Source organism: Eumetopias jubatus, unplaced genomic scaffold, assembly GCF_037043125.1.
Source record: "Eumetopias jubatus isolate StellerSeaLion01/CBP00866 unplaced genomic scaffold, mEumJub1_p1.0 scaffold_3, whole genome shotgun sequence".
In the NCBI taxonomy this organism is placed as follows: domain Eukaryota; kingdom Metazoa; phylum Chordata; class Mammalia; order Carnivora; family Otariidae; genus Eumetopias; species Eumetopias jubatus.
The window spans coordinates 63,718,018-63,731,968 of NW_028274809.1; the positions used below are offsets into that span (position 1 = coordinate 63,718,018).

The window sequence follows — 13,951 nt, forward strand, 5'->3', positions numbered from 1 at the left end:
TTGAGAGAAAGAGAACAAGCAGGAGAGGCAGAGGCAGAGGGAGAAGCAGGCTCCCCACTGAGCTGGGAGCCTGATAAGGGGCTTGATCCCAGGACCCCAGGATCATGACCTGAGCCGAAGGCAGAGGCTTCTAAGCCATCTAAGCCACGCAGGTGCCCCTAGAGCCTGTTATTTAATAATTCCTTATCATGTACTTACCACTCCTCTTTAACCGAGTGACTAGAATTTACTTGTACTCTCGCAATATTCATTATTGATTTTATTTATATCAGTAATCATAATCCATGTACCTTCTGAATTTAGTAAGTGTAATGTAGGGTTTTTTTTTTTATGTTTGTTTTAACTGTTGCTTTAGATGTAGCTTGAGGTGCAAGGTGAATTTATTGACATTCATTTCAATTTGATTCCACATCCCAGTTCCCCTCTATCTCTCTTACGATCAGATCCCCAGGCTACTTTTTGTTTTTCTGTGGCATTATCAGATGATTCTTGCCAAGTTACGTACGAGTGCTGCTTTCCTTTGGTGAGGTCTGTGACCTCTAAAGGTTCCAACAAGCCAGGCTATCCCAGGTAAGGGAGTTTGTGCAGGTCGGTAGTGAAATGTGAGCATATTTGCTCAGTGGCCATTTCTCCACCTCACCGTCATCTTCATTTATTTATTTTGTGTGAGCTCTTACTCTGCTCCAGCAATCCCAGAAGGTGGGTCCACCGATGGTGGCAGAAGGATGTAAGTCAGCCAGCGTGGTTGTAACACGAAGAAGGTCACTCGGTGTGTGGGGTGGGTGTCCCCTGTTTGTAGCTTCCTTGAGAAACGTGGCCTTGCTGTGCCATGCCCATTGTATACACACAGTCTGTGTACCATTTATCAGACAGGCCAGCAGGAGTGTCTGTGTTATTAAGGAATCCATATATATACATGCGAATTGCGTATAACACCTGTCTCACAGCTTCCCTTCTTTGTGTTTGACTTAATAGTTTACTGTGCTGTTCCTTCCACATAGAATGTACCAAACAACAGGAAAATAGCCCTGGTAGTTTTCTCTTGGTGGGAAATAGTGGGATAAGGTAGATGACAACACGGTCACATGTAGTAAATCAGTGTGGGCCCATGTCCTGAGTATGTACATGTATTATGTTGAATCATTGGAAATGTGATCCCTTTTGATTGAGAAGAATGGCAACTTCATATGTGTAGGCTAACAAATAATTTAAAAATTGGACACCGGGCAAGGAAGGGTGCACCTCTGAAGCCAAATAGTAATTACACAGGGAGGCAAAATACAGCCTGTGGCAAGCTGTTTTGTGACTCACAGTGCTTTTATGTTAAAAAAGATTTAATTGCTAACCTTATCGTATTAGGAGATTTCAAACAAAATTCTGAGTTTTCAGCTTCTCTGCAAAAATCAGAATCTTGGCGTGCTAGGTCGGCGAACTTCCGTGGCGACATTAGCAGGGGTGGGTGGCCGCTATGTTCCTACAGAGTTCACGTGTGTGTCCGTTCACACGCTGGCCAGCTTCCGGCTCTCAGGTGACCTTGACTGGCCTCGTGGGCTTTGAGGTTGGACATGTGATATAAATAGAACACCTATAGTATGTTGGATAAGGAGAGAATTGGAAGAAGTCATCAGCTGGATCAGAGCCATTTGTTTTGTTAATTATCCATCCCCAACCAGCACATCCAAAAAGACAGCCTGACGCACCTCCGGACACTGTGCACTGAGAAAGGACAGGTAAGCATAAGGAAGGAGTCCTTCCATGTGCTAAGAGTTGGGCAAACTTATTGTATGAAAATTTTTGGCTCAGTGCTCCTCATTTAAGCAGGATGTGATGACAGCTTCCTTCCACTGGCCACTATTCATGTTATAGGCTAATATAATATCTATTTCGTTTGTTTCTTAATTCCTGACATTTATGAGGAGAGATTACTGGACAGTTGGCCACGTCCTAACTTTAACATAAAGAAAAGTTCTTATGGACTAATATGTATATAAAGTATCAGCTGTTTATCGCTCCATTATTCATATTGGAGGGAAAACTGGAAATAAAGAGAATACTGATCAATAGGGGAAGGGCTGAATAAATTATGGTATGTCAACATCATGAAATATGTAGCATTAAAACAACAAATTGGCCGGACACCAATTGACTTGGAGGGATTTCCCTGAAAAGTAATACTAACTTAAGATTTAACTAGTGCTTCCTATGTACTAGACACAGTTCCAAGGGCTTTCCATGTATTAACCCATGTGATCCTCCCAGCTACGCTGTGAGCTCTATGCTGTTATCTCCATCATACAAATGAAGAAATTGAGGCATGGAGGAGTTAAGTCAGTCATCAAAGAACAAGCATTTACTGTGTGGCGGGGCCAGGTTATGAACTCCTGCAATCCGGGTAGACAGAGACTTTTTAAAGTAATTTTTAGGTTAGATATCAGAGTACCTTATCAATAAGAAGTTTAGCTATAGAATCTTAATTCATAGCTATTCCAGAATTCTCTGGATTCTTTTCTTATATTTTAGACTCTTAGACTCATTATGCTGGCTCAGACCTTAGAAATAATTTAGTCTTCCGGTTTTCGAACTTAGCCCTCCTTTTCCCTTCTTTAAACCAACTGAATCTTCCTGTAGGCAGAATGATACTTAGTACTGACCTGGAGCTACTCGGCCTTCTCTTTTTTCCCTGGGTGGTGGTGGGGTGGGGTGGGGTGGGGGTGGGGGGGCTAGTGCCGGCTATAGATACAGTCTGCCTCCTTAATTCTGTGGGTGCAGAAATGCATTCCAGAGAGAGAGCCTAACATTTACTGAACTGATGTTTCCGGCGATGTTATTAGGCCTCATGGGTAGATTTTATTATGCCCATTAAGGCAACTGAGATTTAGAGAAAAATTAAGCCCAACATCATAGAGGAAATTGGTACTAGGGTTGAAAGGATAGGAAGGGTAGAATCCTTGTTGAACCTCCTTTTCTGGGGTCTTACAACCTAAGATTTGGGAGCTACAGTGGCCCACCAGAAGCCCTTCCATTGAATGTTACCTTATCTTGCTGTTGACTTAAGTAGGCAGTTGTTGAGAACTTCTCATTTGTACGGCATTATTTACCACAGGTGATGGCAGGGCAGGGAGTAGAACCGACAATGAAAGCCTTCTGTATTAGTCAGCTCAGGCTGCTTTAACGAAACACTAGGGACTGGGCGCCTCAAACAATAGGCGCTGACTTCTCATAGTTTCGGAGGCTGGAAGTCAATCCAGATCAAGGTGCTTTCTGGTGTGGGTGCTCTTCCCTTCCCTTCCTCATCCATAAAGCTAGGGATTGGACTTGATAGTCCCTAAGGCTCCCTGCCCCTCTGTCGTTGTTCTTGATCTCCCTTGCAGTTGAGGGAGATCTTTGGGGTCAAAGCAGTGTCTCCTGACTTGTCCAGTGAGTGGTGACGTGCATTCACGCAATGACAGGAACCCCAGGATTATTCTCTCTAGAGACGAGAAGCTGCTGGTTGTTCTTTAGTCAGTTATAGTTGTTAAGTAATAACAATTCTCTAGTTGTGAAGCTCCAATAAAAGACTTTCCCTCCTGCTGCCTCTTTCTGTCCGGAATTCTTGTTTTTGTCTGCGTTCTTGCATGTGTCTGTGGAAGTCCGGAGACTTTTATAGTCAAGGATTTACCAGGCCATGGGAGGCAGCCGCCTCTTACAGGCACTTGTGTTATCCTTTTTGGGAGTGTGTGTTCTCGCCATTCCTGTTTTTCAGTTCCCCTGCTTTGAACATGTTCTGGGATGTGGATTAAGGATTCGGTGGGGGTGGGGGTGGGGGTAGATTTGGGTGGGAGACTTATAGCGGGTAGAGCCGAGAATGACTTCCCATCAGCAGCAACTTAAAGACGTGTGTTGATGTCTCTGCTGGATACCAGGCCCAGTGCTAACCAGTTACTTACCACTTTCTCGGCGGCACAGTCAGTGATGGTCTCTTGTTCTGGAGACCTTGACTGGAAAGTACACTTTGCTATCAGCAGGCCTCTTTGTAGTATTTGGCTGTGATATCTAGAGCATTCTGGATTGAACCCAGCACGCTTTGATCTGTAGGGCCAAGACCGATATGGTGGGACTTGGAATAGTAGCCGATGGGGCAGGCAGTGAGAAAAGGACAGGGAGGCCCTTTTAACAACCTCTGACAATAGCACTCCCTCCTTGAACTAGAGAGTAAGACTCACTTGAATCTTCCCTCTAGGTGGTTTCTTTTTTGTTCAAGCATGTAGGACATTTTTTTTCTGTCCTATAAGGCCAGGACAAGCGGGGAAGGGAAGTGTGGGCTCTGGCCTATGGGAAGCAGGGAAAAGCATGGAGCTTGGAGTCTGGCCAATCTGACACAGACCCCAGCCCAGGCACTTAGCTGTGTGGGCAAGTTTTCCAAGTCCCAGTGTTCTTACATATAACATGAGGCTAGGAATAAAAAATGTGCAGGCTTGTAATGAGAATTGCATGAATAAAGTGCCTACGGTACCGGGGGTGGTTAGTATATATGGATTTTCTCCCTCCTTGGTGAACACTGGTTGGACTTCCTGGAATGGGAGTCTTGAAGTTGGAGACCTGGTTTTGGAGCATAGGGTGATCTGCTTGGGACACCAGATCCAGGGGCCAGAGTGGATATTGAGACCACAGGACAGAAGAAAGGGCAAACTTTCAGCTCCAGAGACACCCACTTGGGCACCTACCTCCTTGGTGTGGGAAAGGATTGATTTTCACTAGAAATGTCATGCCTGCCTATCACATCTGCTAAGGAAAGCTAATACTGATCTCCCTTCTGTATTGTCCAAAGCTGCCCCTTCCTCCATTTGATGATACTGGATGACTCATTTGAGAAGTAGTCCTCGAAGAAAAGCTTTAAGGAGAAAGGTGCATGGTCACATTTGGGCCCCCTTTTGCACAATCCTGAGCACAGGCTCTTTCTCTGCTTGGCTGTCTTGCGGGGGTAGAGGATTTATGTGATCCTAAGGAGGTTTTTGGTATTCTTTGCAGAAGTGAGATGCCTTAACCTAGAGGTCTTTTTGCCTCCATGGAATACAAACCGGATTAGGAGCTCTTTGTGCTCTGCCACAAATCATTACACGTCTGCATTTTGCTCTTATAAAATATGGATAATGACATGACTCTGTCTCCTAGGAGTTTGAGTGCTTTAGTTAATGATCATGAAACTTTAGAAATAGGAAATTCATATGAATGCTGAGAGCTTTTGTAATTACATATTTGCATCCCTTGCTTGGCATCCTTGAAAGTTGTCCTTTCAACATGAGAATCCTTGGGCTGATTCTTGTTCTTTTAATTGTAGAGCAAGTTTAGAAGGAATAAGCTCAAAGAGCACAGATAAGTTGTCACGGCGTCTCGCGGAAACCCTGAAGTCGTTCAGGCTGGAGTGGTTTGGTTTGGGCTGAAATGGAAGAAGAGCTCGAGGTATTTTAAGGGCACTGAAGTTAGAGAATCCTGGGGGCCAGGGACGGTAATGGCCTCCAGGCAGCGTTGTGCTTAGAGGCTCCTGTCTCTTGTCCCTGTGACCTCAGGACCCGTCACTTTATCAGCCTTTGTTTCAGGCAGCAGGGAACATGCTGGATTGCAATGGGCTTTTTTGATGTGGATTGTAGCTTCTGGAGCGCGGGCACTGTTTTTCTATCCCATCGAGCAGTCTGCTCTTTGCTTTTTCTCCCACAGATAATTATTTTCAGACTCAGAGACTCTTGAAGAATATGTTAAAAGGCAATGTTTTGAATACCTTGAGTAGAAGACTTAAAAAAAAAAAAGATAGGTATTTGTTTAGGAAGGGGGTCACGACTAGTAACCAGACAGCATGCCACCTGATAGCTGATTCTGTTTTTCTTTTGTTTCAGGCAGCGGTGCTACGGCTGTGGTCCAGGCTGCTCTCTGCAAGCCCCGGCAAGAACGCGTAGCAATAAAGCGCATCAACTTGGAAAAATGCCAGACCAGTATGGATGAACTATTAGTAAGTAAAAAGTGAAGGATACCCGCCGGTTGCTTTTCTTCACCGATGGGTTTGCAGGGCTGGCCAGAGGAGCAGGGGAAAGAGAGAGCAAAGGCAAGTTGGTGTTCCCTCCTATTTTGACACATGTATTTCTTGGAAAGCAGCCCACATCGCTGCTCCTCCCCTGATTAATTATACCGTCCCTTACAGTTGTGTTGTATACTGTATGACTCACTTTGCTATCACAAGCAGGGTTTTGTTCAGTCCTCATAATTCCAGGGTGGGCCTGGTCTCCGCGCTGACACTCTCTTTTGGAAAACCAGGGAACAGACACAATTAGATGAACTCGAAGGTCATGTGATGCTGAGTGCAGGGCTGGGTTGGAGAGCTTCTGGCCCTCCGTCCAGAGTCGACATAGATAGGAATTACTCCCCAAGCCCTTTTTGGTCATTTTGCCTTTCAGAAATTACCAGATGACCTACACATTTCAGTTTTTCAAAATACTGCAGGGTAGCTTGCTTTTGGCTAAGAAGAGGAGTTTGCTTTTTGTACATGGCAACTTGTAATTCTTATTCTAAAGGAAGTACGTACGTTACATAAATAATTGGAGCTTTGAGGATATGACTCTAGTAGCATTGGTTGATTGCAGGAACTTTTGCTTTTGGCTTAACTGACTCGTTATTAAACGAACAGCTTGGCAAATGGTTATTAGTTGCCCGGCAAACTGTGAAGGGTTTGAGAGTTTAATCTCATAAATATAGTTGTCGTTCTGCCTGCCAATTCTCTTTTATTTTCCTTTTGGCCATTTATTTGAGGATAATAGGAAACTGCAGTGGAGGAGTTAACTGATTGGTTATCCCGACCCTAATCCCAGTACAAATATTAATCCAATAGCTGTCCACACAAGCTACAAAGTATAATGACATTTGGCTCCAAATGAAGAAGCCTTTTGTTGTTTTCTACATTGGGAATGGAATGTCATGAACAAGAGCTTTCTGTCTTTACTCAGAATATAGCTTTTATTCCAGTCTTAATTACGGCACACTATAGTATAAATTAAGTAGAAGGATAAAGCTGCACTTTTCCAGATGTGTTTGGCCTCACATTTTAAATTAGGCTCCACAAGGCATAGATTTCGCTGCGATTGAAGCAACAGATTGCCCGCTAAAACTCAGATTAAAGCAAGGGCTTCCACAATTTAATGTTAATTCCAAAACAAAACAAAACAAAACAAAAACAACCCAAACCCCACAAAATATATATACATTTAAGGCTTTGACCTTCTTCAGAATTTCATCTGTGCTTTGCTCTTACGGAAATGATTGCTGCATCCTTCTGTCGCTTGCAATCATGGTGACCAATAAAATTGTGCCTTTGTCATCTGACCAGTTTTGAAGGTCACTCTCCCCAAGTGGAAAAAGCACTAAACAAACTGTGGGGAGAGTCAGGTCCTACTTCTGCCACCGACTTGTTTTCTACCTTTGGTCAAGTCACCTAACAGCACAGCACTGTTGAGAAAGATTGTTGGATTGGGAAATCTCTCAGATCCTTTTAGGAGTCCTCAAATTCTGTGGCTATACTGAATATATGCTATTTTTTTTTTTTTTTTTAATTGGAGTGTACATTTGTATGCCCTGTTTGGAAATAACCACTCACGAATTTGCCCGTGATGATTGTATTTGATCTTGGCACTCTGTTGGAGATCCCATGGCCATCCTGTTGCCAGCAGCAGACTATTTATGCAGGGTCTTTGTGAGGCCTGTGTACATTTGTGTCTGGCAATTCTGGAACCAGCCTTCCGGGCCGACACTGTGGTCCCTGGTCTCTACGAGCCCCGAGTTGCCCCAAGCCTCCATGTTCTCCCTCTGCTGGCTGTTGGTCAGCAGTTGGTTGCTGGCCATGGGAGCTAATGAAGGTCCTGGTGGAGGCAGCAGGGGGGGACACTTTCCTCTGTTTCCCTGGGACCAGGGACCATAACAGTGTCATTTGGAGATACAATTTAGGCAGAGCTGCACATGTAAGGACCTGGGTGTTATGGCTTGGTGCTTGGCTCATTAATCTGAGGTTTTAGGATTTATGAGTTAGCTTATTAGCAGTTAGTTTATTTCTCTCATTCTCCGTCCACCTCCCCCCCAGCTTAATGCCCACGATGTGTTACGAGTATAGTATATATGTATAATTATCTATTTTTCCTTTAAGAGGTATATTGATTTCTTGCTTTGATCTTTCCTTAACCTTGAACCTTTGACCTTCTGATGTCTTGATATTTCAAGAGATGGGAGGGGGAATGGTTCTTTAGGATGTTTGTCCTTTGCAAACAGCAAGAAATGGAATTTACAGTATGGGCTGCCTGATGTTGCCAGGCTTTTGTGGCCCAGCTATTGGCACATGAGATCGTGTGGAGCAAAGTTGCTATAATCCTTTCAATTTCTAATACTGCTGCTGCTCGCACTTTTATTATCTCTCTGGGTTCACATTTTGGCAGTGTTTGGACATCCGGTATCCTAATAATCCTTTAATTCCGTGTGTGTGCGCATGCGTGTGCGCGCATTATGTACAGGTCCACGCTCTGCATCATTTCACAAACCGTGCCATGTGTTAACTGGAAGCCATTGTTCTTATAAGAAACAATGGCCACTGGAATCCTTACTTTGTGAGAGTGTTATGTCATAGAAGTCACAGTTATCAACTGTCTGCTGGCTGTTGGAATGTCCGCCTCCCCAGCTGAAACTATCACCTCCTACTTCTTACTCCCTTCCGTGTCCCTACACTCTTGCTTCAACCCCCCTAGTAAGGTAGGATTTCCACTCACAGGTATGATGTGATGGCCCAGAGCAGTTCTGGACAACTGTCCCTGGACTCTGCTTCTATGTATGGCAGAGGCTGTCCGATTCTGTGGTCATATGGAGTTTACTTCAGGTCTGGCTGAAGAAGGATTCAAGTGGTCATGATTTCTGAAGCAAAGTGATAATTACAGTCCTGTCTTCTCTGAGAAGGAAGGGAGGAAAAGAAATATTAGATGAAATCACTGGTGCTAAATAAGTGGTAATTTAAATAAAATTTATTTACTGTTGAAATGAGTACTGTAATATTCCTCAATGACATTTGGTTCCGGATCTGATACACATTTAGTCATTTATTTGGTAAATATTTAACGAATTTCCTCATTGTGCTCAGGCCCATAAGAAGGGTGAGTTTTGGGTGTATATATCAGAGGACAAAGCAATATGCTTGGTAAAAATTCATCTTAACAGCAATTAGATTAGAAAACCCTAGAACAAATGTTTTTCTTGGCCTTACATGAATAGCATTTAGTTAATTTAATTCTTTTTCTAGGCATGTTTTTAAGTTTTCTTAGATGTATTAGAGTTTGGCCTTTAATTATAGTTAAAGTTATAGTTAAACTCTCTAGGTATGATGCTTTGGTGGTTAATTTTCTAGGAGTCAAGGGCTGTTACTGGTCTGTTCTATATTCCTGACCATTCCAACCTAGATGCTTTGATAATTTCTGAGATTTGTTAATCCCACATTTTTTAATCCCACAGTGGTATAAATGACTATAATAGGCTTAACACTCTCTGGGAGACATTTATAGTTTCAGAGTAGAGCTTGTTAACTGCATGATTATTAAACCCTCCTAGATGCTAGACACTGAGCTAGACAGATGGGGAAAACAAAGTTGATTGCTGTTTTTTGGGGAGCCTGGGGACTGGTAAATGAGTTTCTTCATTTTTATATTGGGTTGATGAGCTTTTTGAGCTATGGATTCTTTCTGCACCTTTTCCCTCTATTTGTCTAGAAATGATTTAACAGATTCTCTAACATGCATTCCATTGAGGGAGTTCTTGCTTTTCAGTAGGAATTTGAGGCTGGCTTAAATGGGTCTGATCCACTGTCATGCAGGCTGGGTATATTCTATGTGAAGATGGCCTTCAGGTTTCTTGAAAGAGCTTAATTCTCTGGTTTGTGGTTAATCTCCAAGGTTAGGGATGCTGCTCAAGGGCCCACTCACTTCCCTTAAAATTCCATTTCACCAGTGAATAACTAATCCGCTTTTTCGAAGTCATCTTTCAGTCTCTATCACCAGGTGACAGTGATTTCCATAAATGTGACATGGTCGTCCTTCCCTTTATTTATCCTAAAACCCACTTTTTCCAACCTTCAGGGGACTCTCCTTAAAATTTTTGCCCAGCGATTGATGGACATTTTGGTTCATCACCTTAACTTGACTTGATGGTTTTTAGACTTCAACCATATCCTTCTCAATACTTTTTCTCTAGATTTGAGTTCTCATATTTTTAGTCTGTCTTTGGTCCCTAGTCACAGAAAGCTCAGTAGCATTTTCTCATTGCTTCATAAACACCAATGCCATCAAAACTTACAGTTTAATTCCTAGGGGCAGGAGTGCTGTGTGTGTAGGAGAAATCATGGCCCTGGGGCCAGGCAAAGTGCTTGTTTCTTCAAGGAAAAAAAAAAAAGTCTAGTTAAGGGATTCCATTATAAAACAATATTTAATGATCATTATAATATTTTAGTACATGATGGGTGACAAATGTGAGCAAAGTCGTTTCAAAAAACAGTGGCCACCCATGGTTGCCCAAACTTGTGATGGAAGGAAAATGGCTTCCTGGGTCAGAGGGCCTGTGTTCTTCATGTGGATCATGGACTTGAGAGGGATCGGTTTCACCTCTGGCCCTCTGTCTCCACATTTGTTCAATAAGGAATTCTACTGATGGCAAAACTTCATCACCAAAGTTCTATTTAAAAATTAATTCTTTTAATGAAATTCCTTTTAATAATCACTTGAACAAAAACACTGATTGCTAGCAAATTATGCTTCATAATTCAGGATAGAATCAAGTCACTCCAGCATTATAGTGTAACAAAAACAATCCAGTGTAAATGCATAGATCTGGGCACACAATGTGCCATCTGCCTCTCCCATGTACATAATGGAAGAGTTTCTGTCTCCAGCTGGAAAAAATCTGGCATCTGCCCTTCTTTTCCTATATCATCTTTATAAGGATATTTTGCTGTGTTTCACTAACAGTGTTCATAGATAAATCATGAGTTTACTTGCCCTCAGAACAAAGCCACTGCCCTCATTTTGCTTTTTGCTGCACAGTTATTTTATTATTTCTTATTTCTCTTGATCTCCTGCTGTTCCCTCTCTAGGCATCTCTCTCTTTCTTCCTACTTTCCTTTATTGTGTTTAGAGGAACGAATTAGCTGTGATTTGTAGGTTATTTTGGAGAATAAAGCTCTGGGTATTTATTTTGCCTAATGGTCATTTGGGAGAACAGTTTAATTATCCCCTAATAGTTTCATTATCTGACATAGGCTTCTCTTATACTTTTAAAATTAAATTATAATATGTGGGGACCTCTAAGTAGTTCCTTTTGCTAGCAGGGTTCCCCCCTTTTAATTAAGGTTTAAAAAATTTAAAAAACACTTTTTGTATGTTCTTACCTAATCTCTGTAATTGTGTTGATACATTTGTAAGCCTTGTTTATTGTAGAAAAAAATTATACCAGTTTGAGGACGTCAACTTAAAAAGCTGGAAGCTATAATGTGTGTTCTCTTTATTATAGAAATGAAAGTACTTTTCCATGCTTTTTGAACAAAAGTATTTTCTAATTAGTAGATTAATTATTCATATCCCAGCTCATTCCTCATCATATGTGGTAACAAATTGCACTTGGCTCTTTCTCGTAGAATCTTTTATACCAAGGCTATAGCATTAAGATACAAGCCAGCTTCACTGAATGTGGTGCTATTTTGAGCATTTCAGGTCACAAACATTAAATTTTGTCCTGCTATTTGTCCTTTGCCACTAATTATTTTTGTATAATTTGGTATTTGTGTTCACCAAAGTATAGTCCAACTGAAGACAGGATTAGGAATGGGAAACTTTTAGACATTTTGAAGACATACATTTTTAAGAAATTAGAGAATAACTGTTATATATGCAAAACTATTTTTACAGCTCTAAAGTTACGTTAGCTGGGAATATGTATGATTTGATCACAGAAAACATTTTTCATTTTGGAACTTCAAATTTAAAAGTCATAGTTGATTCAGATAATAAATGTACTAATTGAATTTACTTTTAAGTGTTTTTATACATTTGTTAGAAATGGCTTGCTAAAATGTTTAACATCTCATTTTTTCCCCAAAGAGTAAGCAGAAATGAATATTGCAAGGACACGTGTTTCTGGACTTACATGTGCTCAGTAACAAAGAGACCCAGCACATACTCATTTTCAGAGTAGGAGAAAATGGGGAAAACACGCCAAGATTGAATATGACTTTAGTTACATATTGTTTATTTTTTTTATACCTCACTTTTGCCGTCCTCATGGACTTCTGGAAAATGTTGTTGGCTTGGGTTGAGGCAGATGATTTTGTTCTTTCCTCCCTTATCTTCTTTATTTTGGTTTGGTTATTTCCACAATTAATTAGCTGCTGTGGAAACAGAAGGACTGTGGAATCCTCAGGGAGAAGGTCGGAGAGTGCCGGGCAGGGCTCCGGCCGCTTCTGCAGGAGGGCTCTTCCCTGGCAGAACCCCAGGCTGCAGACAGTAGTCGCCCCCCACCCCCAGGTGTGGGACGGGGGCGCCACAAAAAATAAAAAGACATATTTGACCTCACATTCTCATCGTTGGGTGATGAAGCCAAATAGAGCAGCTGTGCTGTAAGTTGGCCTGGAGGTTTCCAGCAACATCAGTTGGCTGACAAGAAAAATTCTTCCTGTTTCTGTTTTTAATGAAGTCTTCAACTTTACTTTTCCCAGAACTCCCAGTTGTAGTCGATTAAAAGACCAAATAGCAGTTATTGATAGCGGAATCTGATTTGGATCCCAGGAGGGCCAACATAAGAGCTTCCAGGACCCGTAGGGCATCCTTATTACTGTTGGCTGAAGAACTTCGCAGCCAACTCTGGAAGAAATCGGCTCCTCCCGTTGGGTTTTTCTATAGTATTTCAGCATCACATTTTTATTCTTTGTGTTCTTTTCCCCTCCTTGTTTCTTTTGAAGAAAAGAACTAGACCAGTGGCTTCTTAATTTCCAGGCAAGATTCTTCCATTTCGTTTGGACAGTTTTTGTGGAGTGCCCAACTTCCTGACATCATCACCAAGCGTCACCAAGCCGTAGGCCCTGGGATGTCTGCTCTGTTCTGTCTGCAAACAGACACTTACCCATTGTGATTGCCGTGCTGATTTCGAGAGTTTCCTGCCCTCCAACTCCCATGGCACTCTGCCTTTTACAGCTGCTCTCTCTAGTTTTAAATACTTCTCTACAAACACTGGTTAAGGCTGTCACAGAATTTATGCTCCCCTTCTCCCAATTTTTTTAACGATATTTCCCCATCTTCAAAATATCTAGACTTCTCTCCATTTCTAATCCTGCCTTCAATGGACTATCCTTGGATAAACACAGATACCAAATCATAGGAAAATAACTACAAAACTAAATGGCAAGGAACATTGGTTGATTCGTTTGTAAGGGGTACAAGTCGAAATATTTGACTTACTCTTTCTTGAGGTTTCTCCCTCTTGATAATCTTATTCCAAAAGAGGCAAGAGTTTGCTGCACTTATGATGTCTAATTTTTTATAATTAAAATACCTCCTAATGACATTTTCATGACTGAAAATGACAGGACAAAAAAAATCCGTCACTCTTAGAAGAGCTTTGTCAATCTTCCATTTCGTGGCTGACATTTGATATCATTGAGGTTTATGGTTTTTGTTTTTAATTCTGCCACTGATGGTATTGGGCTATTTATGAATAGGGATTAGGTTACCCTTCATTATGATGCTGATGTTATGGCATTGCAAGCTGGAGAATGACTTTCTGAAGAGTGTTTTTATTTAACACGATTACCCTCATCATTTAAAGATTTCTTTAAGTGCTAGCAGGATGTTGCATGCACTTCAAAGATGTATCTGGAGAGGTATCTCTTGCATTTGGAGGTGTATGTTACATATGG

The 13,951-nt window shown here is 41.8% G+C and overlaps 1 protein-coding gene across 1 annotated transcript in view; it reads left to right on the forward strand.

The window, feature by feature from the left end:
- Nucleotides 1–13,951, forward strand: part of STK39 (serine/threonine kinase 39) — a 295,831-nt gene that overhangs the window by 52,922 nt on the left and 228,958 nt on the right. The window contains exon 2 of the mRNA XM_028124999.2: nucleotides 5,871–5,983. Coding sequence (XP_027980800.1) covers nucleotides 5,871–5,983 — 113 coding nt within the window. The remainder of the gene's footprint in view (nucleotides 1–5,870; nucleotides 5,984–13,951) is intronic.